Source organism: Trachypithecus francoisi, unplaced genomic scaffold (assembly GCF_009764315.1).
Source record: "Trachypithecus francoisi isolate TF-2019V2 unplaced genomic scaffold, Tfra_2.0 Lachesis_group12, whole genome shotgun sequence".
NCBI lineage: Eukaryota > Metazoa > Chordata > Mammalia > Primates > Cercopithecidae > Trachypithecus > Trachypithecus francoisi.
Window position 1 is genome coordinate 70,792,871 of NW_022681457.1, and position 26,397 is coordinate 70,819,267.

The 26,397-nt window shown below is 57.6% G+C and overlaps 1 protein-coding gene across 1 annotated transcript in view; it reads left to right on the top strand.

The window, feature by feature from the left end:
• Positions 1-23,473, top strand: part of GLIS1 (GLIS family zinc finger 1) — a 242,179-nt gene extending 218,706 nt beyond the window's left edge. Inside the window, exons 6-11 of the mRNA XM_033226310.1 lie at positions 4,843-4,953; positions 8,961-9,093; positions 14,876-15,032; positions 19,662-19,840; positions 20,407-20,574; positions 22,935-23,473. Of these exons, the coding sequence (XP_033082201.1) occupies positions 4,843-4,953; positions 8,961-9,093; positions 14,876-15,032; positions 19,662-19,840; positions 20,407-20,574; positions 22,935-23,092 (906 nt within the window). The 3' untranslated portion in view covers positions 23,093-23,473. The remainder of the gene's footprint in view (positions 1-4,842; positions 4,954-8,960; positions 9,094-14,875; positions 15,033-19,661; positions 19,841-20,406; positions 20,575-22,934) is intronic.
• Positions 23,474-26,397: the final 2,924 nt, after the last annotated feature.

A 26,397-nucleotide genomic window follows, 5' to 3' on the forward strand; every position in this document is an offset into this window, starting at 1 on the left:
CTAGAGAGGAGGCGATGTTCCCACTCCCAGTCGCAACAACCAAAACTCTCTGATGCCAGATGTCCCCAGGGGTGAGGGGAGGCAAACCTGCCCCAGTTAAGAAGCACTCCTTCGTCCTATGGGTACCAGCCTGGGAACCAGAGCCATGCACAGCCTCATGGAGGGAGCACACTCACCTTCCTATGTCCCCTCCCTGGAACCTGTCAGCCACGCCCAGAGCAGATTGCTCCCTGCTCTTCCCATCCCCTCCGTAGACATAGGTCAGAGACTCTCCAGGGCAGTCCTTTGTCCCTTGAGCCCTGCAGGCGAGGAGCAGAGGTGGGCAGTGCCTAAGGCTCCAGGCTCCTGTGGGTGACCCAGGCCTCCAGATACTGGCTCCCTTCCCACCTCCCTTCCCCTGTTTGCGCCAGACATAGCTAACAGCTTTATTCCAGTGTCCGCCCAGGCAGCCCTCCACGTGGCGTTAATAGAGTGCTTCCTAAAACTGCACCCCCCAGGATCTCATACGGACCCTGCGCTCTAGGCAGGGGCAGTCACTAAGCCATTTGACAGATTAGGGAAGCGGGACACCTGAGGCCAGTGCCTGCTCACCATCGCACAGCTGGATGGTGGCAGAGCTGACTCAGACCAGGGCCTTACACTAGACCCTGAGTGAGGGGCACATGCCCCAGGAGGACCCCAGCCCCCATGTGCCACAGGAGACTGGGGTCTGCAGCAGAGCCATGTCCAGGCCCCAGGCTGGCTTCTCTATGCTTCTTGCAGATGTTTGGGGAACTCTGTGGGTCAGGGGCTGGGGGATTTGGGTGGCTGCCCCCCAACCCATCCAGTTCACAGATGAAGAGGAAACGGGCCCAGGAGGGCAGCTGACCCCTGCAGGGTGAGTTGGAGGCCATGAGACAGCAGAGGTTGGAGCTGAAAGGGCACTTGCGGGCCTCTGATGCCAGCCATATACCTTAGAGCCGGGAAAACCGAGACCCAGAAAAGATTCAGTGCACAGAAAACAGCAGGGAAGCAATATTCCTGAGGCCAGGCCAGGCCCTGCAGGGGACACTCTGCACATCCGGCCCCACAGTCTCACACACACTGCTCCCAGTTTCATCCTGATGATCAACCAAGATGGGGCCTATTATCCCCATTTCATAAATTGAGACTCGGAGAGACTGAGCCATCTGCCCTGTCCACAGTGTGTGGCAGAGCTGGGATGCAAACCCGGCTGCGCCACTCCAAGTCCAGTGCTCTCTGCTGGAAAAGCTGATGTGGAAGCCATCTTGGGGGATGCAGCAGAGCAGAGGGGTGAGGGTGGCAAGGAAGGGCCCCGTCCCCAACCTGAACCCAGCTCTCCTCCCCTTCTCAGCTTCATTGTCACAGGCTGTGCTGCGAACATGAAGTGAGGAGCGGCGCTAGCAAATCTCCCTGCCTTTGTCACCTTTTCGGCCCAAGGGGCCCATGGCACCCTGACCCAGGCCCTGAGAGGCACACTCTGTACCCCAGCACCCCCAGTTATGTCTCCCAGAGGCCACAAGCCAGCGCTGACAGTGCCAGGCCTCCCTGCACCGTCTCCCCACCGTCCCATGCCTCTCGGGCCACCTTCCCTGTCCTTCCTCCTTCCTCCCTCCCTCCTTAGTGCATTTCCTGGACCCAGCCCCAAAGCAACAGGCCTCTGGCCCCTACTTGGTGTGTGAACAGAGCCCCAAGGCCTCGGTCAGGCCAGGCCCAGAGTGAGCCCACAGGCTTATCTCAGGCCTTCGTCTCCCCAAGAGGTCCCAGGGAGGCCTGGGAAGTGCAGACGCCAAGCCCAGCACCCCACTAGGATCCAGCCCCCCACATAAACACCACAGGCAGCTCTGTGTTGCTAGTTTGCTGTCCCAGCACCCGCCCCCAGAGGCCCCTTGGGTCAGGCCCCTTGCAGGGCAGGGCCTTGCTTTCCAGAGGGGACCAGCTATGTCCCCAGCTCCCCTCTGGCATTGTAGAATGTGGGATTCTCTCCATGGGTGGGAAAGTTTCTCAGAACAGACTGGAGAGGACCAGACCAGGGTTGTAATCGTGGCCCTGCCTCCTGGTCCTGGAGGTCTGAGGAAAGCCCCTGGCCTCCCTGGGCTTCCTGAGCGGTAAAATCCCTGCTTCAGAGAGAGAGGGAGGTCAGCTGAGGCAGCAGGTGTGAGGCCCTGCACATAGACTGGGCAGCCTTCTCCTGTCTGTCCTCTTACTGACTGGATGCTGACCACATCCTGCCGTGTCCCAGGCTCTCAGTATGGGGCTCAAGTCCTGACTGCACAGATCCCCTGAGCAGATTCAAATAAGCCTCTGTCCTGCACGGGGCCTCAGCTTCCCCACTGGGGTGATTCTCTTTCCCCTGCCCACTTCACTGGACCATTCGAGGCTACCAAGCAGAGGAGGCATTCTAACAGAGGCCTGCACACGCTCCCTTCCTCTCCCAGCTGTGGGATCTTGGGCAAAATATAGGCCTCAGTTTCTTCTTCTGCAAAGCAGGATGAGTCTCATGGGGTGGGTGTGGGCTCAGGGAGATGGTGGATGGTGGGTGCTCAGCACCGGGCCTGCACAGGGGAGCGCTCCCAGCAGAGCTGGCCTTTAAGTGCAGACGGGCAGGGGCTCCGCATGGCAGACACAGAGCAGACACGGAGCGTCCTCATTACGGACAGAGGGAGGCCGCCCAGCGCTGCAGTACACATGGTGATTCCAGGCGGGGCTTGGCTGCTGGCTGGGGACGGCCACAGGGTTTCCTGAGGGCTCACGGGGAATGGGGCCTGAGGAATGTTCTACACACGTCAGGCCCTGGAAAAACAAACACAGAGATGGGCCTTGCCGCCCGTTTCCAGGCGAATGCGCCTGCAGACACAGAGCCAGCTTGTTTGCTTTTAGACGAAAGCGAGTGGATTTGTATCAGCATCCCCAAGGGACAGTCCTGGGGCTGGTTCAGGGACAGGGCAGGGCCGTATGTGTGCCCGGGCACGTGTGGACACACGTGTGTGTGTGCATGCATGTGTGTGGTGCGTGGGTGTGTATGGCATGGTGTGTATGTGGTGTGTGGTGGTGGTGGGGTGTGTGTGTGTGCGTGTGTGTGTGTATGGTGTGTGAGAGAGGGAGCCTACCTCTGAGGTGGGGCAGGCTGGGGGCAGCAGGGGCCGTCCGCGGCAGGGCCTCTGCTCTCCCTCCCAGGCCAACCCCAGCAAGCTTCTCACTGCTGTCTCTCTCTTTTTGCTCTCCTCTGTTTCTTTAATCTGGCAACTCTCCGTGGCAGCACCAAGGTATGGTCGTCTCTTTCTGCTTCCCCCCCTCATGAGGTCCCAGGGCCATGGGTACCTCTCCTTGGGTCCGAGGTTGGCCCAGCCTCTCCTCAGTCCAGCAGGGGCAAAGCTGCCTTGAGGTTCTGGGGGCAGTTCCACGTGGGTGTGTCTGGCAGGACATGGCAGTCCCTGGTACTCACCCTGAGAGGTGTCATTTTCTCCAGTCCTTCTCCTGTCCCCTGCAGTACCAGCAGAGCAGAAGCTTCTGAGAGAACAGAAGCACTAGACATGTCCTCAAAGGGAAGCCTTGTGAGCTTCAAGCCCCAGCAGCGGCCAGAGTCCTCAAGCAGGGTCCTGTGGAAGCCTTGGGAAAGATCAGGATTCAATTAGAGCCACGCGTCCCCTGCCCCGGGTCACTCAGACCTGGGATGAATCAGAGAGGTCCCTGCCTGGCTGAGAAGAGGGACACTGAGCAAGCCCAGCACAGAGGTTGGACAGCGCTTAGGGGGACACTGTGGCCCGGGGAGGGGGTGGAGGGTGTGAGGAGGGCTTGGAGAGGAGGTGATGTGGCTGTGGGAGAGCTGAGGAGGTGCCCACGGTGGGAGGTGTAGGGCCTATAGTGCCGGGAGATGGCCTGTAGAGCACCAGGGAGCCACCAAGGGGTTTCAAAGGCAACAGCGGGTCTGTGAGAAAGACCTTCCCCTCTGGCTGTGAGTGTGTGGGGAGCCTGAGGCCTGGAGGGCAGGGCGGGGCCTGGGCATGAATTCAGGACGGGCAGTGGGGATGGATTTGGGGTCCACTTCTTGTATTCTGGGTGAGCCATGGGGGCCTGAGGGGAAGAGACTTGTCCACTCCCCATGCACAGGGCACAGCCCCCAGCCTGGCCAGCCCCCCAGCCTTCCCAGACTCCCCAGCTCCCCAGCCCCCCAGCCTCCCCACCTCCCCAGCCTCCCCACCTCCCCAGTGCCCCAGCCCCCCAGCCTCCCCAGCCCCCCACCTCCCTAGTCTCACCAGACTCCCCAGCCCTATGTTCTCTGAGATCCAGCCATGCTTCCAGCCTCTCACAGCTGTTGGCAGGAGGACCTGGGTTTCTTGTGGCCCCTAGAGCAGTCCGGTGCCTCTGCACCTACCTGCAAAGTGCGGCCAGTGCCCCCTAGCCTGGCCCTGTGTGGGTGCCCCCTTCCCCGCTCCTCCTCCCCATCTGCAGAGCAGCCATCTCACTGCACTCCCTGTCTGTTTAAAGCTTACTTGCAGCTGTGGGGGGTCCAAAGGGTGGACTTGGCTCAGAGCCAGGGTCCGACCTGGAAGAACCCTTAGACCTCAGATGGCCCCATTTTTCAGAGAAGATGAGTGGGACTCAGAGAGGAGAGGCAACCCACCTGAGGTCCCAGGATGGTGGCGCAATGAAGACACAAACCCCCTGCTTCGCTCCCAGGCCAGGCACCTTCCCCACAGCTGGGCCGGGCTGGCTGAGGCAGAGCACTCCTGGCCTGCAGCCAGCCCCTCGCCTGGCCACCTCCCCACAGCAGGTCACACAAAGGCCCGTGGCCTGTAGGGATGGGCCTCACTCATCCCACCCGTGCCGCCCATGTTACAGAAGCCGTACGCCTGTCAGATCCCTGGCTGCTCCAAGCGCTACACAGACCCCAGCTCCCTCCGCAAGCATGTCAAGGCCCATTCCGCCAAAGAGCAGCAGGTGCGTAAGAAGGTAAGCCAGCCCTCCTCATCTGGCCCCTCCCGCCTCGTAGCTGCCTGCACCGCATCAGGCCAGGTGCCCACCCTCGACACGTGCATCTGCCCACCCATTTGCCCTGTATGCCACTGTTCGTCCATCCGTTCGTCCGTCCATCTGTCCGTCCACTTCCCACCTGCCCTGAGTGGCTCTGCTGACCTACAGCTGGCCCTTTGCCACCCACAGACTGCCCACCAGCTCCTCGCCCCATGCGTCTGTGCACCCCCTACAGCTTGTGTGGTAAACACATGATGTCCTGCCTTGTGCTGGGCACAGAAGATGCAGAAATGTAAAAGCACAGCCCCACTTTCAGTGGCCTGGCAGGCGAGGGCAGACACAAAGAGATGATTCCACCTCATGTCATTAAGATGGCGAGAGAGTTGTGCAGAGAAAAGTCAAGGCACACATGAGGGGGCCTTAGCCCCTCTGGGTGGGAGCAGGAAGGTCCGTGGAGGAAGTGGCATCAGGCGTGGGTGCAGTGTTTAGGGGTGCGAGCATGGAGTGGGCCCGCCGGGCTCGCCTCCGCTGGCTGTGTACCCAGACACGTGCCTTTGGGCTTCAGGTTCCTCAGCCATCAGAGGGGACAACAAAGGACTTGCTTTAGACAGCTGTGGTCAAGAGTAAATGATGGTTTATGCTGAGACTTTAGAACTGTACCTGGCACAAATTTAAAAGTTCACAACAGAAATTGGTGTATGTGTTCACTGGTCTTGAGGAAGGACTAAGTGTTTGGCTGGTGAATTCAGAAGAACGGTCCCCAGAGTGACTGGCACTGAGCAAAGGCTGAAGCCTGAAGCCCACTGTGTGCGGGAGCAGTGGGCACTCCTCCCTCGGGGCCGAGCAGCGCAGTGAGGAGAGGTGGTGTGGGCCGCGTTATGTGCAGGGCACAGTGGGCGCCACTGAGGGCTGTTAAGCAGAGCAGGGACATGGCATCTGGAGAGGTGACCCTGAGGGCCATGTAGAAAATGGGTTGGGGATGCTGTTTTGGACAAGCCGTATGTGAGTTCCTGAGGGACTGGGCCATGGCAGGAGGGACAGGACTGCAGCTGGGGGCAGAGCCCACTTGGCTGGGTTAACTCACGCCTGCACTCCTATGGAATTCTGGGGCCAGGGAGTGAAGGTCCTTAAGTGCCAGGGAGGGTGTGGGGGTGAAAGAAACACCTGGGGCCAACTTGGGGACACAAGCATGACAGAGGAGGACAGAGTGGGAAGATCACATTTATTGGTTCAACCAGATTTACAGAGCACCTACTGTATTCCAAACATTGTTCTGTGAACTGTGGACACGGCCAGGAATGAAACAGAGCAGAGGCCTGCAGGCTGGAGGAAGCAGCTGCCTCAGGCCCTGGGGTAGGGAGACAGCGATGGGGTGCTGGGAGCAAGGGGCCTCAGTGGGAAAGAGGATGGGAGGAGACAGCAGTCTCCAGCCTGCAGGCAGTGGGGAGCATTGGAAGCTGTGGAGCAGAGAGGGATGTGGTCAAAGCCTGCGCCATGAGCTTTCTGGTGAATCACCACCTCCAGGTTCCCTGAGGAGGGAGGAGATGTGCTTTAGCCCAGGTGCCTCTGCAGCTCAGGCACTGTTCCTGGGGCTTCATATCCTGTATCTCATTTAGGCCTCACTAGAACCCTAGCTCCCCAGCTACTCAGGAGGGTGAGGTGGGAGGATCACTTGAGCCCAGGAGTTGGACTGCACGCCAGCCTGAGCGACAGAGCAAGACTGTCTCAAAAAAAAAAAGAAAAAAAAAGAAAGAAACCACAACCGTAGGTGTGGACACTGTTTTTAATTCCCATTTTATTTTATTTTTAGACACAAAGTCTCACTCTGTCACCCAGGCTGGAGTACGGTGGCATGATCATGGCTCATGGCAGCCTCCAATTCCTGGGCTCAAGTGATCCTCCTGCCTCAGCCTCCTGAGTAGCTGGGACTAGAGGCATGCTCCACTGCTCCTGGCTTTTTTGTTTTTTTTTAATTTTTTTTTGTAGAAACAGAGGTTTCACTTTGTTGTCCAGACTGGTTTCAAACTCCTGACTTCAAGCAATCCTCCCACTTTGGCCTCCCAAAATGTGGGGACTAGAGTCATGAAACACTCATTTTAGAGATGGAGAAACTAAGGCTCAGAGAGTTAACAAACCAGCCCAGCATCATGCACCCCAGAAGTGCCAGAGCCAGGATCCATCCCAGACCTGTCTGCTTCCAGAGCCTGAGCGCCATTCACTGCTCTCAGGTTGAGGGCCTGAGTGGGGACAGGGAATGGCCCAGGCTCCAGTAGACTGGAGTGCCACACCAGGGAGGCTTCTGTCCCAGGCAGACCAGTGCCCGAGGACCAGAATCCTGTCCTGGCTTTCCCAGGCCCCATGCTTGGCTCGCACTGAGCCCCTGGGGACTTGGGGCCACAGATCTGCAAACTTTCCAACAATAAGCATCCATTAAGAGCCATCAGGGATGATGTATCTTTCTGGGTAAAGCGACCCTTGTATTATGACAAGTCCTTGGCAGCCCTGCTGCGTTTCAGAGAGAATTAGAAATGCTTTTCTTCCTTAATTCTCCTCTCCTGCTGCTCCTAATCCGATCGACATTGCGGTCTACAAGAACATGCCTTGGCTCTCTTTTGCCAGAAACTTAATCTACATGGAAAACAGCTGCTGGGTCAGGAAGCCGAGAGCCCATCTCGAGGCTGGGCACGCCTTCTCCAAGCCTGGGCCTGGCCCTGCTGGCCTGGGAGGGCGGAAAAGCTCTCAGCTGCTGTGTGATGTGAGGCAGGGCTCTCACCTTCTCTGGGTCTGTTTTGTCCTGGAGAAGATGAGCATTTGGATGAGCCAAGCTTTCAGATTTCCCTGAGAGAAGTGGCCCTTCCCATCCAGGTGCCTGCCCCAGGGTGTCATCGCCCAGTGTCCTGAAGGCCTCACCCTGTTCCCATTCTGGCTCTGGAAGATGTTCTGAGGTGACTGTCTGGGAACAGCCAAGGGTTGCTGGCCAAAGATTTGCTTGGGTTACTGGGTGCACACCAGCCCAGGCTTGCCCTTAGCCAAGGGACCTCAAGTCCATATATGGATCCATCATGCCCACGACAGGGTGACCAGATGGGGCTCGGCCAGCTGGAGCTCAGCCAGCCCTACCACAGCACTTCCAAAGCACGCCCCCAGCCATCGTCTCATTCCTCCTTGTGGCCTGGGGTGAGGCGTGACTGTTGCTGCTGATGACAGACTGGGTAGGCAAGACCCAAAGAGGTTGTGTTATTTGTCCAGCATTACACAGGGAGTAAGAAGAGGTGGGATGGGATATGAGCCCAGCTTTTCATCCCTAGCCCTGAACTATTTCCACTGAACCTTGTACCAAGAAGGAAGGAAGAAAGAGCTGGGGCGGGGTTGGGGGAGGCTGGCTGCACATCTATTGCGCTTTACTCCTACCGCATCCGTTCACCAGCGCGGCTGCACAGAACGCGCCTGTAGACCTCAGCTACCCATGGGAAGCCCCACTGCTGCACTTTGCCACCATTCTGTGTGTGTGTTGAGGCCCCACCTGCCATAGGCTACTCCCAGCAATGACAGTGTGGCAGGCCTAGCAGGGACACTGAGGCAGAGCCTTCCTAAGAGGAGCTGGACTCCCTGACATCCAGCAGACCTTGGCTGCTGAGGACTCCCTGAGTCCCTGTCCTGGAGGCTCCCACCTGACCCCTTCTCCCTCCCTCCCTCTCTCAGTCCCTGGGCTCTCCCAGCCCATCCAGTTCACAGATGGCACATCTCCCATTTAAATCCTTGCATGTTGAATCCCATCTTGGCATCTGCTTCTCAAAGGACCTGGACTAACACCATCTTCACGATGTACACAGTCAGCCCATTTCACCGATGGGAAACTGAGGCACAGTGAAGGGAAGGGTCTTGCCCTGGGGCTGCAGTCCTTTTTGCCCTGTCCCCTAACGGGAGGGTTGCTGGTGGGCAGGGGTCTAACACTAACACCTCCTTTCCCTCTGCTTGCTCCCCAGCTGCACGCAGGCCCTGACGTGGAAGCCGACGTCCTGACCGAGTGTCTGGCCCTGCAACAGCTCCACACGTCCACACAGCTGGCTGCCAGCGACGGCAAGGGTGGCTGTGGCCTGGGCCAGGAGCTGCTCCCAGGTATGTGTGCGGGGAGGCAGGGCCAGGGGCATAGCCCAGAAGGGGCCTTTCTCTGCCCACAGTCAAGGACAAGTGATGCTCAGTGGGCCGCCCACATGGGCTTGACTTGTTGTAGGCACTCACTCATCTGGACTCGGCTGCCTCTGCCTCTGGCTCCCTATTTCCAATCCATCTTCTCCCTGCGGCTCCTCTAACTAGGCGGACGTTCCTTCACATTCTTCTGTGGTTCCCCATTGCTCAGAGCATGAAGCCCTCACCCCTCTCAGCCTGGCCTTCAAAGGGTGTGGGGCCTGGGTCCTCCTGGCAGCCTCTTGCCTCCTCCTTGGCATGTTGGATGCAGTTCCCTGAACACTCTCTGCTCCTGCTCCCACCACCCCCGGGCACTGTCCACACCCAGCCAGTCCTCTTCTCCCACCTTCATGAAGGTAGCTCCTGCCCTTCCTTCAGGACCCACCTCCTTGCCCCCTCCTCCAGGAAGTCTTCCTGTGGGCTTCGCTCTGCCCCAGTGCTGAGCACTCTGAACTGTCACTCTGCTTCCTATCTGCCCATCTGTCTCCCCCACCAGACTGTGAGTTCCTCAAGGGAGGCCCATGGTCTGCCTCATTCTGGGGTCACCAGCACCCAGGATGGGGACATGTGCAGAGCTAGGCTGGGGGAACCCACAGCGCTGCCCTGAGCATCCTCAAGAGAGGCTCTGGTGCCCTTGCTGATGGTCCGTGCTGCCAGGATCATCCGCAGGGAGGAACCATCTTCAAGAAGAGCCTGTTCTGCCCCTGGCCTTGACTCCTGCTCCAGAGGAGAAAACTGAGGCTCTGAGAGGATAGGAACTTAGCCCAAATCACTTCCAGCTCATCGCTAAACTCTGTGGCCCAGAGATGGGGCCCCCGGAGCCCCTGGGACTCTGCAGGCCCCTCCAACCAGACGCTAAGGGCCTTTGGTCCAGCTGAGGTGGCCTGTCTCTCCCTCCTAGCAGCTGTGGGCCATGGGGCAGGTCTCAGGCCACAGCAGGAATTCCTGGCTTTGAGGCTTGGGCATCCAGCCCAGATAAGGGCAGCGTGGCCTTTGGATTCCATCTGACAGTACTTGCGCTCTACCCCCGACTCCCCTAAAGAAACCACAATATCAGAGCAGAAAGCTCTGCCCACCCTCTGGGATTTCTTGAATTACTCCAACCATTTTAAACATTTTTTATTTTCTAATTTTTTATTCTTTTCCCCTCAATGTTGAAGTAGCAACAGTTTTTAAAACATATCAAAGCATTTGCCAAACAGCCTCAGGAAGAAAAGCCTTTTAGCCTTTCTCATGGGTCCCCCTTTCCAGGGGTCTGTGCTCAGGCAGGTCCACGAGGGTGAGGACACAGGCGGATGGGTGCCTGGGGGAGGGTCTATTCCCTCCTCACGTCTAGCTAGAGGACCCCTCTGCGTGGCTGCTTCTCACAGGGTCAGAATTGCTAAAACGGCAAGGCTGGAAGGGACCGGGGGGCTGATCCAACCCAGGGACGAAGGTATCTCAAGTGCCAGCTCCTAATAAACGGTCATGATAGTGACCACTTGGAGCTCCGTGTTGAGAAGGCCTCGGAAGCTGCTTCCTGATTCAGCCGGAAAGAAAGCTGCTGCAGAGGAGCAGTGCTGCCCCCAGTGCAAAGGTCTTGTGCCTACCCTATCAGTTTCACCTTGGGAAGACTCAGGCCTGGGCCAGAGAAAGAGTCACCTAAAGTCATCCAGAGAAGTCAGCAGCCAGTCCAGGCTGCAAGCTTGTTCTCCCAGATGCCAGCCTCAGGCTTGTCCCAGCGAGAAGGGACAGGGCCAGCAGTTGCCATCTCTCGAGCATCTGCTTGGGCCTCTGACTTCACAAATATCCTCACATTCAATCCCCAGCTACACTGTGCAGTAGGATGTGAACCCACGCTACGGAGGAGAAACAGGGTCAACTGAGGCCCCGTCATCACAGGTTGGAGGAGCCACTCCTGCTGAAGCTGCTGCCCTTGCTCTGTAACAATAAGTGGTGTCTTCCTGCTTTGAGCCTCAGTTTCGCTCCCAGGCACTGAGGGATCTCATTTGCTATGAGAACAAATGTGATCATGGATACGGTCACTTATATAAACCCTATGTGACTGAGCATCTTAATGTTATTGTAGTTCATGGTGAGCAAGAAGAATGACTGTATACTCATCCACCTTACAATCATGCACAGCCAGCACATATGGACTGTGCCAGGCGCTGCTCCAGGGACTGTGCGTGGACATCACTGTCATCGTCCTCACATCTGCCTCAGAAGGCACATGCAAGCCACAGCCAGCAGGTGGCAGAGGCAGGATTGGAACCCAGACCATCTGTGCAGGCTGTCCCCTTAACCAGAGCCCGCACCTCCCTGCTGCTAGTGCTGCTCCTCTTCTATACTGAGCGCCTATCCTCGAGCTGCTTCCAATGCAGCGGGGAGGGCCGGACCAGCCAGGTGAAGCCCAGAGTCCTGGATCCCCCAGGATCTGGCCTGCTGGGTTCTTCTGCAGGCCGCAGGGCAGATGGCTGAGAAGGGAACAGATGTTAGGGCCAGAGGTTAAGCGCTCATGGCTGATGATTGATGACACGGCTTTACAGCCTGAAGTGGTGCGTTTTGGGGAGAGCCCATCAGGCCCCGTGGCATCCCCACTTCTGCTGCCCCTCGCAATCCTGTGGTTCCTTCATTCCCATCTGCTGTTCACTGACATGGTCAGCATCTCTAGTTCACACACTCGGTCCCCCACCCTGTGTCCGTCCTTGGTGTGGAGACTGGACAGGCAGGGACCTGGCCCCGGGGCAGGGACAAGGGCAGGGGACTAAGGGAGGATTAGCAGAGTCCAGAACAGAGGGGAGAGGGTGAGGGATGGGCTGCAGAGGGAGACACCAAATTTCCATTGTCCAATTGCAGGACGCTCCCTCCAGTAGGCACCAGCTCTGTCCTGCACGGGAGAGCCCCCGCCCAACCCCTGGGAGCTTATCTGCCAGGCCCATCCTGAGCAGATCCACGGTAATGTGATGGGCAGTGAGGACTTGAGAAGCACGAGGTCAGCATGGCTGAGGGAGAAGGTGCAGGATTGATCAGGATTCTAAGCCTTCCCAGCTGTCAGGCCCCCAAATTGGTTCAAGATGGCAGGCGAAGAGGTGCTAAGGAGAGTGGTGAGTGGCTCAAACCGCGGGCAGCTCCTTGCCAGGCTCCCTCCACAGACACCGCTTGAGGCGCCTTCCCCCAGCTGGGGAGGGAGGCAGTGGCTGGACAGACAGGTGGTGCTAGGCCTGGGAGCAGAGTCCCAGAGGCAGGGAGCGGTAAGGACGGCAGCCCAGAGCCCCTGGGTCTCACAGCAGCCAGCCTGTGAGACCCAGAGCCGAGGCCTGTCCCAGAGCCGAGGCCTCAGCCGGGTATCCAGCCCGTCACTTGAGCTGGAGCCACTCCTAGCCAGGGCCTCAAGTGGGCTTTCTCTCCCCACTGCTTGGAAGATGGGCCTGACGAGCCGCCTACTCTGTGACTTTGGACCAGTCGTTCAACTTGTTAATATTTAGTTTCCTCATCTTAAAATGGAATATATTATCTTCCCCACTGACGTTTGTCAAGCTGGTTAAACTAGATAATGTGGACAGTTTGGCACATAGTATGTTTTTAATTAATGGTAATTATTTTGATCGTAGAATCTCACACGATGTAACGTAATGTGTAGGGTGCTTGCAGCTCTAACTGCAGGCAGGGAGTTGCAAACTGTTTGGCCTCATAGGCACAGGGGCACTTTTTGCTTCTTGTTGTTGTTTTGTTGTTTTGTTTTGAGACGGAGTTGCCCAGGCTGGAGTGCAGTGGCACCATCTCGACTCACCGCAACCTCTACCTTTCGGGTTTAAGCCATTCTCCTGCCTCAGCCTCCCAGGTAGCTGGGACTACAGCACACGCCACCACGCCCGGCTATTTTTTGTATTTTTAGTAGAGACAGGGTTTCGCCATGTTGGCCAGGCTGGTCTCGAATTCCTGGCCTTAAGTGATCCTCCCACCTCGGCCTCCCAAAGCGCTGGGATTACAGGCTTGTTTTGTTTGTGTTTGTTTGTTTGTTTTTAACGGTTTCCATGTGAAGGTCTTTCTGGGACGTGTGCTCTCCCCTTTGCCACAGGCCCCGCTGCTCCCCTCATTAATCCGTGCAGTTTCATTTATTTTGCTCCCTGCCATACTGCCCGAGGCACTGAGCTTGCTGTCCCTGCCACAGCCCTGCTCCATTCCCTGCAGCAGCCTCCTGAATTGCAGGCCTGGGCCAAAGGGGCGAGCCTGGTATGAGCTAGCCTTGGAACCCCAACCAACTGAGAGGGTAAAAGTTTCCCTTACCCCATCCATGAAAGGAGACTGGTGTATCAGATTGGTCCTTATGGTGTAATAAGAGCACTTGTCTGGATCCATGGTAACCAGAGTGCTATTCAGCATGTTAACAGCTGCCCTGGTGCACACTGGCCAACACCACATCAGTGCAGCCCCGGGCTAGCCCCCAGGTCACACAGAGTCCATGAGGACAGCCCCGGGCCAGCCCCCAGGTCACACAGAGTCCTCCCAGGGCATCTGCTGGATGCATGGACTGCGAAGAAAATGATGTCAATTGCTGTTAAAATAAACATGGCCAGATTGAAGAAGGGAGGCAAAACTGGCCATTCCCTAGAGAGATGAGCCCTGGAGAAGCCACAGCAAGGCTCAAGAAGGCCTGGACTCCATTCTGGGTGTGGTGGCCTGGAATGCAGGCCTTTCATTCATCTTTTTTTTTTTTTTTTTTTTTTTAGATAAAATAGGGAACATCAAAAACTTAAAACTCTTGCTGTGTCTTTCCTAGGCTCCAGTCCCAAAGTAGTTTATTTCCTACTCCAATTAGGGTTTCTTGGTGAAGGCATTTGGGGAGTGCTGGGTTCACCAACTCCAAACCCTCAGTTGGGCCCCTGGAGCGACATCTGACTGTGACCTCGTGTCCCCCATTGATTTATTAGCCTCCCTATCTTAACAAGGGTAGGACTCTAGGGGGTAAAATGTGATAAAAAGTGGCAATACCCTGCAGGTGTCTTCTGAAGGTTTAGAATCTGAGACTAGAATGTGGCTGACTCCTCTCCTCAGTTGGGACCCTTGTTCAGTACACAGCCCATACAACCATCCATGGCAGCCCTTCTCAGAGGTCTCCCAAGCCAGGTGCCACCAGCTAGTGCAGTCATCTCTCTTTGGAAGCCTTCACAGTGGACACCCCGGCTCTGCTTGCATATCTCTGGGGGAGGTAGTTATTCTGTGCAAGGGCAGCCCATTGCCCTGCAGCAGCACTGCCCATTAGAAGGCCCTGCGGTGCCCTGGGCTGCTGTCTGCTCTCAAACTTCTCTCCATTCCTGGGTCTCTGCTTCTGGGACCACATGGAACAAGCCCCTTCTTTTCCAGAACAGCACCACAGAGATTTGAGGCAGCCTGCCCTACACATGCTCTCATCTCAAAACACACACACACACACACACACGCACACCCTGAGCACCCCATGCCTCTGACAGCCCCTTGCCAGTCCACCTCTGCTATCAGGGTGAACCCCAGCCCTGGACACAGCCCTTTAGCCAGGGTCTGCAGGGCTGAACTGAGTGGAGTGGGGCCAGTCCCTCCCTTACTGGGGCCCCTAAACTTCCAGTGATACAACGTTGCTCATTTTCCCTCTTGTCTTTCTTTCTCTATCATCAGGCGCACGCAGCTCCTGGGCCATCACCGCCATCTCTAGGGAGTGGCCAGAGGCCAGTGAGCCTTGTTTTATTCCCTGCAGGTGTGTATCCTGGCTCCATCACCCCCCATAATGGACTTGCATCAGGCCTCCTGCCCCCAGCACACGATGTACCTTCTAGGCACCACCCACTGGATGCCACCACCAGTTCCCACCACCATCTGTCCCCTCTGCCCATGGCTGAGGGCACCCGGGATGGGTATGTACACCAGGCCAGTCCTCTTGGGGCAGCAAGGGGGGCTCTGTGGGGGAGGCAGGGAGGGCAAGTGTCCCGCACTATCTATCTGCTTGTTACTGATAATGAAAATAGCCAACCTTCAGGGAACACTGACTGTGGACTGCATTCCACACACTTTCTGTGCATGATTCCATTGGTGCCTGCGGTAACCCTGAGTAGACAGTACTGGCTTCTGAATGCTTCATTCCATGCAGTCCCTCCTCCCCACTGGAGGACCCTGGGAAAGCGCTATGGCCCCTCCCAGCGACCCCTGCATTCTGGGCTGCCACACCCAGAATGGAACCCAGGCCTCCTCAGGGCCTCACTCTGGCGTCTCCTTGGCTCATCTGTGCATTTGGGAGCAGACTGCCCACGGCGTGCACTCCACAGATGCTGGTCTGGGTCCCACACCCATCTCCAGCCACTGCAGCTGTGACACGGCCCGGCCTGCGGGGGCTGTCTGGGAGCCTTTACTTCTGGATGACTGCAGAGACAGGCAGCCTCTTCCTGTGCCCAATGTGGTTCTCATTGTGGCCACTTAATTGACTGGAAATGGTGAATGTGTTAATTGCTGGACCATGATCTGCCAAAATCTGTTTTTCTTGCAAATGAGCAGAGGGGACGCCTCACAGCCCCGCCCTCCTGCCCTCCCTGCTGTTTTTTGCTGATCACCTTGTCCCCGCAGGTGACTGGCTCCAGCACCTTCCTCCTTCCCTGCCCTTCCTCCTCCTGGCTGCAGCCTTGGCCTTGGCCTGCCTGCGCCTGGGGCCAGCCTGGCTTCATCGCCACATTTGTGGCCCACTGCTCCTATTATTACTGGGCTCCTTCTGCCATTCATTCACGCATTTATTCGGTGTTCAATTATGGAGCCCCTGTGGGTAGGCCCTGGGCCCAGTGCTGGGGCTGCGGATGACTCTGGCCCTGGAGATGCTCACTATGAGAGGAAGACCGACCACACAGGGGGCCAGTGGTGTGCGGCAAGGAAGCAGAAGGGCTGTGGAGCCCAGAGGAGAGCCCAGTGGGGTGTGGCTGCTGGGAGGATATTAGGGAAGCCTTCCTGGAGGAGGTGAGGCTAAGCCAGACCTCCAAGGTGAGGCTGGAGTTGGATGAGTGGAGAGGCTGGGAGGAAGAAACAGCAAGAATGAAGGTAGGCATGGTGAGAACTTGGGGTGTTCTGGGAAACATGAATCATCATGTGGGGTGACGAACTTGGGAGAGATGTCACCAGGTCCAGATCCCAAGGCCTGGGATGAGACTCAACCTGAAAAGTGTTGAGCGGTGATGTGCTCAGGTTTGGGGATGAGGACGCAGGGCAGCATTGCAGGGGTGGGGTGGACTGTGGGGTGCTGGACGGATGGGATCCCGAGCCAGGGCCTGGTTCAGGCTGGGGAGGGGGAGGCCGGAAGGCAGTGGAAGGCAATGGTGGCACAGAGGCAGCGGGAGTGGGAAACCCGAGCTGGGAAGGGAGAGGAGGGGCCTCAGGGATGAGCGGAGGGTACAGAGGGGCTGCTGACAGGCAGGGGAAGATTGCGGCTGTGAGTGTGAGCAGAGAGCCATGAAGAGGCAGCCTGCAGGGGCTGCAAGGGGGACCCAGAAAACCGGGCCCTCCTCGAGCCTCCGCTGCGGCTTCTGTGAAAGGCATTAGAAGGTACTCCCTGAGGAAGGTGGTGAGGGCCGTGCACACGCCTGACACTGTGTACCTCACCTGGCACAGGCTCCACTACGATGGTCCCCGCCCCCACCCATACCCGCTCAGGCCACCTGCTCACCCACCAACCAGCTGAAAAACATCTCCAACCAAAGGAAAATAAACCACCAAGGCCGCTTGCTGCTCGGGCCCGTGCACTCTGCTCCGCCTCATTCATCACCTGCCTGCCGCCTGCGTAAGTGCCCATCAAGAATTCTGCAGCGAGAAGCAGAGTGATGACAAGACGGGACCCCCGCCTGCCCACCCCTGCCTGCGGGTAGGAGCCTCGGGTCCAGCTGCAGGAGAGAAGCATCCTCGTGCCTGACACCAGGCCCAGGCCCAGCGTGAATGGGTTTCTTTTTTCATCCCCTGAGAAGAGAGTGGGGAAAGGGCCTTCAGCCTCCACTTCCTGCCAAAGTCAACAAGGAACGGCCACTTGTGGCTCCCCAGTGGTTTGCTGGGACGTTTAAATAGCTTGACAGAATTATCTGATTCACTCGAAAATATGCTAAGAGGGCCTGACTTCATGACCAAATTTATTTACCCTGGCTCAGAGAAGACGCCGAATAGGGTATTTTTTTTCCCAGCCTTGTGCGAGGTATGAAGCCCTCGGTCTGCCAGGCCAGTGAGGTTTTATATTAATTTTTATAGGTTCCAGTTGAAGCAAAAATATTTGATTTAGGAATCATTTGCATGACTCAGAGGAGGAGCTCCAAAAGATCTTTTTTGCCTTTTAAAGAGTTCAGGTAGAGCAGCATAGCCTCAGGCGTCATGTCTGCTGTGGAGAGAGTTGTGTTCTGTTTAATTTCACTGGCTGTGAAGGTGGCAAATGTGAATTTATGGCGGAGTGAGACAGGAAAAACAAACTTTCGAAAATGCATGTTTTTTCCCCTTCATATCTGGTTCATCTTAATCCTGCAATGCTGTTAATCTCTGAAGTTTGTAGCTGAGAGATTCAGAAACTCATTTATTAGTGTCATCAGTTGTTCGCTGTGTGCCAAGCCCAGCACTGGGCACCGGGTGACCGAGAAGGACTAAGACCTGGCACTCCCTACGGGGGTTCTAGGAAACCAGGGGAGGGCTGAGTTGTGGGTGCCCAGATGGGGTGGGGATAAGGCAGCCACCACACAGCAAGCCTGCAGGAAGGAGGAACTACTCCCGGGCCAGGCCCTGGCCCAGCTTCAGCCAGGAGAACTGGTCATAAGAACACACAGCTTGTGCACAGCTGTCCACAGTTTCTAGTGCATAGAGGAAGACGCTGTCCCACTGGATCACCCCATAAGACAGGCCTAAAGATAATGACGATAATGATCATTTATTCCTGGAGGTATGATGAGGATTTGGCTCATGAACTTAAAACAGTGACAGGGATCCAACAGTGTGTTAGTGGCTGGGCCAGGGACCCAGCACCGAGGCCTTGCTTCCCCTGTCCTCAGAGAGCTCCCAGTCACAGGGGCCCCACACATGTGGATGACGACAGCAGACTGGAGGGGCAGTCAAGGGGCTGCCAACGTTGGAGGGGGCAGAGAGGAACTTGGCATGGCACAGATGCGGAGACACCAGCCTCTCTCCAAATCCACTTTCCCCATTTCCAGATAGCCCTGCTTCCTTCAGAGAGGCACTGATCTGTTAACACTTGGTGTCTCAGAGGGTGGGCAAGGGTCACGAGGTCACCTGGAGCTGTGACATTGGATTTGCTGTGTATTTTAATGTGGATGGTCCAGCAAGCCACAAATCCAGACAAGAAAATGGGGACTCTGAGCTCTCACTGTCTCCCTCTTTCTGCCATGCACATAAATGCTTTACAAGCTGTGAGCCTTCAGCCTTGTCCCCAGAGCCCCTAGGCTGTTGATCCCAAAGTCATTTTAGCCCCTGTGAACGGAGCCCAGGGGCTTAGGAAGGTAGTGTGAGAAGGGAACCTGGCCTGCAGCATCCTGCAGTCCAGGTAGTGGGCCGCGGAGCTGGGCTGGGCTCAGGGCGCCTGTGCTGCTCTCAGCCACTGCGGTCTTGTTTCAGAACTTGAGCTTCCAGAGTGCACAGTCTACAGCCTGCATCCCTCAGGCCCTGTATGAAGGCAACTGGTGAGCCCCCCATTGCAGGCGGTGTGCAAGTGGAGGAGAGATGGCCAGGGTTGGAAACAGGAGAAGGTTCCTCAGAGTACACTGTGCAGGGAAAAAAATGCCAACTTGGCCATGGGACCGACTTGCTAGTTTTTCTTTCCTTCCTCTTCATAATGATGATGATGATTCATGAGTGGCTAAGAATGTATTGGACATCACACTTTGTCTACATTGCTTTAATGTTACCCTCACTGTAACCCTTGAGCTCAGTGTTGTGTGGCTGGGAGTAACGGGCAAACCTCTCTGAGCCTTGGTTTTCTGGTCTGCAAAAAGGGCACAAGAACACCTGTCTCCTGGGGCCTGCAGCAAGTCAGGAGCTCAGTGAATGCTGACTGTGAGGGCCATGGGCTGCTCCAGGGCTCCTCGTCCAGGTGGCCAGAGTGGCGTGCACGAGGCAGAGAGCCGGGCACCCAGCAGGTAATGAACGCTACAGCGTGCCGGGTGATGAGCCAGCAGCCCTTCCAGGAAACCAAGGCTCAGAGATATTAAGCAACTTGCCCAAAATAGTTGGCCAATGAGAGCAATTAGGGGTTCGAACACAGTTCTCTAAGCTGGAAAGCTTGCGCCTCTTACCCAGATCCTTGCTGACTCTCCTAAATACCAGACTCCAAAGCTTACAGGATTGAAAAGTTTGGCTTGAACATGACCAAAAATAAAAGCTCCTCTTCTAACTATTGTAAGTCGGAGCAGGTCAGCTGGTGAGTGGGCTCCTCGTTGCTGGAGGGGAGTAAGCCACAGCAGCCCTGCCTCTGGCCCCCACCCTCCACACCCCTGCCTGCTGACGGGCATCTCTGTTCTCTCCAGGTTGGGGCCCGGCCTCCTCTCACCCATAGTCAGCCCCCCGAAGGGGCTCGGGCCACCGCCGTTGCCCCCATCCTCTCAGAGCCATTCTCCTGGGGGCCAGCCCTTCTCCACACTCCCCAGCAAGCCGTCCTACCCACCCTTCCAGAGCCCTCCACCCCCGCCTCTGCCCAGCCCACAAGGTAAGCTCTGGCCAGGGGCCCGCTCCGTATAACCCCTGATTCCCACTCAGAGACCCCAGAGGAACGAGGAGACAGCGGCCTAGTGGGGGAGGCAGGTACTCAGAGAATGACCGACTGGGCACTGGGGGCTGAGAGAACTGAGAGAAGCTGGGAGACGGGACATAAGAGGCCCAGCTGGGGGCATGGCCTGGAGAAAACTGGTTCTGAGAGTGAGGAAGAGCGTGTTGCGGACAAGGTGGCAAAGGCCCACTGCCCCGAGGAGAGGCCAGTGAGCAGGAGTGAGTGCCTGAGAGTGGAAGAAGTAAGCATCAGCCATGGGTGACTCAGGAGCAGCGACGTGAGACCATCTCAGCCACCCCTCGCCTGCCCTCCCCTCCCTGCAGGGCAGAGCTGAGAATGGGGCCCCAGCCTCCCGCACCTTCTCTGCTCTGGGCCTCCTCTCTCTCTCACACCCACAATGCCTGGACAGGACAACACGGGAGGTGCAGCGTGCAGCAAGGATGTTCCCCTCCCTGCCCTGGGCACTTCTCCTTTGTGAACGCGGCCCCTGCCACCCCCATCTGCAGGTTACCAGGGCAGTTTCCACTCCATCCAGAGTTGCTTCCCCTATGGCGACTGCTACCGGATGGCCGAACCAGCAGCCGGCGGGGACGGACTGGTCGGGGAGACCCATGGTTTCAACCCCCTGCGGCCCAATGGCTACCACAGCCTTAGCATGCCCTTGCCTGCCACAGGTGAGCCCTGCCTGCGTGGCTCCCGGTCCTGGGCACCTGCCGAGGCTCAGCCCTGTGCTGCGTGCTGCATACACACTCTCCTGCAGTCTTTGGATGTTTCTGTGGTGGGGCCATCCCCACTTTACAGAGGGGGAAGTAGAGGCTCAGAGAGGTCCCAGGACCCCGCAGAACTGTCTGTACCTGCCTGACTGGAAAGTGCATGCTCCTTCCACAGCTTTGCGAGCCTTATGTGTGTCTGAATGCTGACAGGTCTCTGAAGAATCGGACTGGGAGCTCATTGTTTAATTACTGCTTCTCTTTATTTATTGAGCACCTACTGTGTGCCAGGCATAGCTGCAGACCCTGGGGATGTAGCAGGAAATGAACAAATCCTGGTCACCCTTTGGCAACAGAGGAGACTAGGCCGGGACAGAGCTTAGAGGTTGTGCTGTTCCTTCCCTGCATTGGTACCTGGTGCTGCCCTGCAGGGCCCTGGGCCTCCCCAGCTCTGCCCCAGGCTTGGCTAGAGAAGCCCGGGGAGGGGGAGAGTGCCCACAGCCCAGGTGGAACCGGGCTCAGATCAGCGGGGCAGGCCTAGTCAGAGCAGGGGCATCAGAAGGGAGGGGCTAGACCCTCCCTGAGTTCCTGGAGCTGAGACCCACCCTCTAAACAGCCTCGGGGCCAGGTCTAACAGGTTTCCGGGGCTCCAACAATAGGGAACCTGAGACCCTCCCAGAGGCGGGTCAGCTTCTGGGGCAGCTTTGATTGCGTGAGCATGAGCCGGAGGGTGGAGGGACACGGAGGGTGGAGAGACAGGCATATAGGGACAAGCGCTGAGGCGTCAGCTGGGTACATACCACCCTGTGGGTCCATGTCCACACACCTGCGCCCGTGCCAGGTGTCTGTGTGTGCCTGTGCTTGCAGGCACAGGTGGCTCTGGGCAGCGTGCACTCCATGAGTGTCAGGAGCTGGCAGGGCTGCACTCTTGTGTCCGCACACATGTGTTACCCCAGGTTTATGCAGATGTCCGTGCACCCCGTCTGTGTGCACATCATGTCACCCACCCCATGACTCATGGCCATTGCCACAGACGCGTGCTTGTGTGCACCTGTGTTTGAGGACCGTGCCCACAGGCCTGTGGGTAAACATGCCGTGTCCATGTGAGATAGATGTATGTGCATGTTCCCCTGCGTGACAATGGGCCCACATGGAAGACGGGTGCTCTATGTCTGTGTATACCCGAATTGAGGTGCCCGGCACTGTGGGCTTTCCCCATCTTGTCCTCCCCACCCTGATCCAGCCCACATGGGATTTCTCAGCTGAGCAGCAAGGCTTAGAATGAATAGCTCTGAATGGAGCGGGAGGCAGCTTCCACGCCCCGCCCCTACACCGGCCAGGGGAGGTTCTTTCAGCCTCCCCTCTCCCCAGTGTCCACTGCAGGCCTGCTTAGCAGCCTTCTGCGCACACCTCCCTGGCCAAGCAGAAATCACACACAGAGCACAGAGCATTAAATTCAGACTGACAAGCTTCAGGGACTGCAGGCCTCAGAACAGTTCAGCCCAACCCCACTGCATAGACTGAGGCTCACCTGTCTTAGGTCCCACAAACGCGTGACAGCAGCTCATTGGCAGGCCTTTAGGGCAGGGGCTGGAGAAGATGACCCCTCCCGCCCCTCCCAAGTCAAGAGCCTCTGAGTGGTGGCCCCACCCTGGAGACAGCATGTCCAGTGGAAGAGCCAGGTGTCTCTGGAGCCAGATGGACCTGGGTTCAATCCCAGCTCCCCTCCTTACTCACACTGACCTTAGGCAAGCATCCTGGCCTCTCTGTGCCTGCCTTCTCAGCTATAGAATAGGAAGGATAGTGAAATCCACCGCATGGGAGCATTGTGGTGCCGAAGCAAAGCAAGCTGAAATGAGCACTTACTAAGTGCCCAGTAAATGCTGGTACCTTTCTTTGGGTTTCTTGAGTCTGGTTCGGGGATGCAACTGAAAGGGTGGGGGTGAGCCGGTCCTTCTACCAGGAGGGGACCAGCCCCTGAGGGCAAGGGCTGAGCTGCTCCTACCCTACCCCTCTCCTTCCCCCACATTCTGCCCCCACAGCCCAGCCCTGGTGATGGACCTCCTGGAGTCAGCCCCGTGCCTGTCTCCCCAGCTGCCCTGGGCCCCCTGGGTATGCCAGGCCCAGGGTGCCTCCCAAGCCCTCACCCCACCCCAGCCGCCAGCTCCCCCATTTGGAACAGTTGGCGGCTCCAAGCAGGCCCCACCGACGGGACACTGTGAGCGGGCACCCTGGGCAGACGGGGTGGGGCCTGGGAACTGGGAAGCATGAGCAGGCACAGCCCCTGCTGCCTCCAGTGCTGACCCTTTCCCACCCACTCACAGGATATGAGGCGCTGGCTGAGGCCTCATGCCCCACAGCGCTGTCACAGCAGCCATCTGAACATGTGGTGTCCAGCGGCCCCGAGGACTGTGGCTTCTTCCCCAATGGAGCCTTTGACCACTGCCTGGGCCACATCCCCTCCATCTACACAGACACCTGAAGGAGCCCCCACATGCGCCTGCCCGTCCAGCACTGCAGATGCCACCTTGCCCACCTGCTGTCGCTCCCACCCTCTGTGCACCCAGCGGGAGTGCCAGGCCACAGCCAGAACAGCCAGGCCAAGACCCAGGGAAGCCAGTGCTGCCACGCCACCCAGCGCTGCCAGGGAGCCACCATCCGAGCCCGCACTGGGCACACAGAGGTGCCTGCCAGGATCCGTGGCCCTGTAACATTCCCTCGATTGTGTCTTCCCGTTCCTCCCCACAGTGGTTTTGAAATCACAGACCTCGTGTATATAAAATATGCAGAACTTGTTTTCCATTCCCCTGCCAGTTTTATATTTTTGGTTTTACAAGAAAAACATTAAAAACTGGAAAGGAGATGTGAGGGCCTGATTCTGCGTTGTGATTCAGTCCAGAGGCTGGGACCAGGAGAGCCTTAGAGGAGGGTGACAGAGCCGGGTGTTCAGGGCTAGGGAGGCTGCATGGAAACCAGCTCAGGCCCTGGGTTCTGACCATGGGGATGGGAACCAGTGGCACGTGGCCCCCCCACCATGCGTTATGGTCCTTACAGACACCAGCGTTAGTCCCAGGACTGTGCAGTGAGGTAGGCCTGTCCCCATGGACAGGTGGGCAAACTGAGGCTGGGAGGGTGCGGCAACCGGCTTCAGATCCCGGGCCCCACAGTCAGACCACAGTTGGGACCCAGCTCCATCTGACCTGGGCCCCTGCCTGCTACAGTGACTCCTCTGCAGGTGGGAGAACGAGCTTCAAATCTAGTGTCTGGGCTTCTGCAAACAGAGAAAACCCTGGGAGGGCAGGGCAAGCCTGCTGGGGGTGGAGCCCATATAGCCTCAAAAAGCCAGAAGCAAAGGCCGGTCCCTGCAGATAGGCCGGGTGCCAAGAGCAGCCTTTGTCTCAGCAGCCTTGTGCCCACCCTGGAGGACCGAGGCTCGCGTGGGTCTGTCCCTATCCCCCGTCTGTCTCCCTCCAGCATCCAGCATGAGGAACAGGCCCATGCTCCAGGCCTGGGCAGGTGACCTGGATGGTGGCCAGCATCTCACCCTGTCACACTAATCACCTGCTACAAAGATCCAGGGAAGTTCCTGCCTCATCCCCTCTGGAGTGGAACCATGCAAGGGCGGCCACGTTTACCACCCTCCCCGTGCTCCCAGAAACAGCCTAGGGAGAGGTCTTCTTGTCCCCTCTGTAGGTGAGGAGGGGCAGCCGGCATTCACACCCTCACCAAAGGGCCGCCTCTCTGTACCACACGCTGACTTAGGCAGGCAAAGCCAGATGAAAGGCCCAGTAAACCCCTTCTGTAAAGAAGGGTCTCTTATAGAAGACCCTCGGTCTCCCCTTTATAGAGAGGGAGACTGAGGGTCAGAGTGAACACCTAGCCACGTGGTGACAGAGCCGTGATGCGTGCCTGGTCGTCCCCCTCATCCGCGATGTCACTGACGCCGTGGTGCCATGCCGGCCTGCGGGGCTTCCTGGGGATCTGCTCTCCACCTCCTCCCAGGAGCCTGCTGATGAGCTGCTTGCACCCATGTCCTACCTGCCCCTCCAGACGTGCACTCTGCCTGCCCTGTGTCCAGGGTCACCCATGGGGGCTGCATTTGGGGCCGCTCCCCTCTGGCTCCGGGCTGGCTCCAGCCAGTGAGGAGCCCAGCATGGGAAGGAGGTGGGAGGGAGGGTCCCTGGCCCTCTCCACACAGCCCAATCCAGGCTGGGAGCGGCTCCCCTCCTCCCTCGCTCAGGCATGGAGGGAGTGGGGAATCACTCGAGACACCCTGGCCCACACCGCAGCATGGTCCCCTCAGGAAACTCCTGACGACCCTGAGCTGAAAAGGACCATCTTCCCTGCCAAACCCTGCTACTTACTCCCATCCTACAGGCACGGAAACTGAGGGACAGTGCGCCCAGCGCAGTGACTCACGCCTGTAATCCCAGCATTTTGAGAGGCCAAGGCGGGTGGATCAGGTCAGGAGTTCAAGACCAGCCTGGCCAACATGGTGAAACCCTGTCTCTACTAAAAATACAAAAAATTAGCCTGGCGTGGGGTGGTGGTGGGCGCCTGTAATCCCAGCTACTTGGGGGAGTCACTTGAACTCAGGAGGTAGAGGCTGCAGTGAGCTGAGATCACGCCATTGCACTCCAGCCTGGGTAACAGAATGGGACTCTGTCTCAAAAAAAAAAAAATGGAAAGAAGAAGGAAGGAAGGAAGGAAGGAAGGAAGGAAGGAGGGAGGGAGGGAGGGAGGGAAAGAAACTGAGGGATAGTTTCTTTCTGTCCCTCACAGAAGAGGGAGGCTGTGACACAGCCTGTGAGTGGTGGAACTGGGTTCAAACCCAGGCATCGGGCTCCAGAGCCTCCAACTTCTCCCTTCACACTCTCCTGCCCCTTACAGAGTTGGGCGACCTGCTCCCACTGCCTTTCAACCTCTGCCTCCCCGAGTGGCCCAGTCCAAGCCCCCAGCAGGCAGGGACCCACCCACTGTCACACGGCACATCAGGCTGCTGCCTGCCACCCAGGGACCCCTCACCCCTCATCCCCTCCCCCACTAATTTTATGGAACTAATTAGGCCAAGGCAAAACCCCTTGAACAGGGATGCTGAGGAATCAATACTGCATGTCACTGTGAGCACTTAATCCACTCCAGATAAGCAGCGTGAAGCTCCGCCATGAGGACATAGTTCTATTAATAATGAAAGGGGCTAAGCCGCAAGCGGGGAACACACAGGGAGCTGGCAGTTGGATCCCATTTAATTTCAGAGAGCAGAGAGAGGGAGAAAAGGAGACAAAGGCAGAGGAACAAAGAGGCCTAGACCAAGGAGAGACGAGTAGGCCGGAGGGGAAGGCACGGAGGGGCTCAGGGGTGGGTCCCGCCGCTGCGGTGATGGTGACGGGGATCTGGAAATGCCATTCCTCACTCTTCTGCCTGGGACTCTGTTGAGCCCTCGCTCCTCCTGGCACACTCGGGACGCCCTGCCCCGATGCCCCGACACCGGCAGGGTCTCCCTCCTAATCGAAGGCGAGCACTGCACCACGGTTCCCAGTCAGGACCCCCGGGGGCTGGACCTGAGCTCCCTCCCCAGTGCTGTCTTCAGCCCTTATTTTAAAAACACCCAGACCAAAGCCCCTCCCAAGCCCTGACCTGCAGCCTGAAGCACATGGGAGCCTGGCTACTGCCACTGCAGGGCACGGCGATTACCCCCAGACCTACCATTGGCAAGGAGGTATGACTGTCACTGTCACACTGGGAGGGCTAGTGGGGTTAGGTGGAGGGGCTGAGATTTCTCACAGG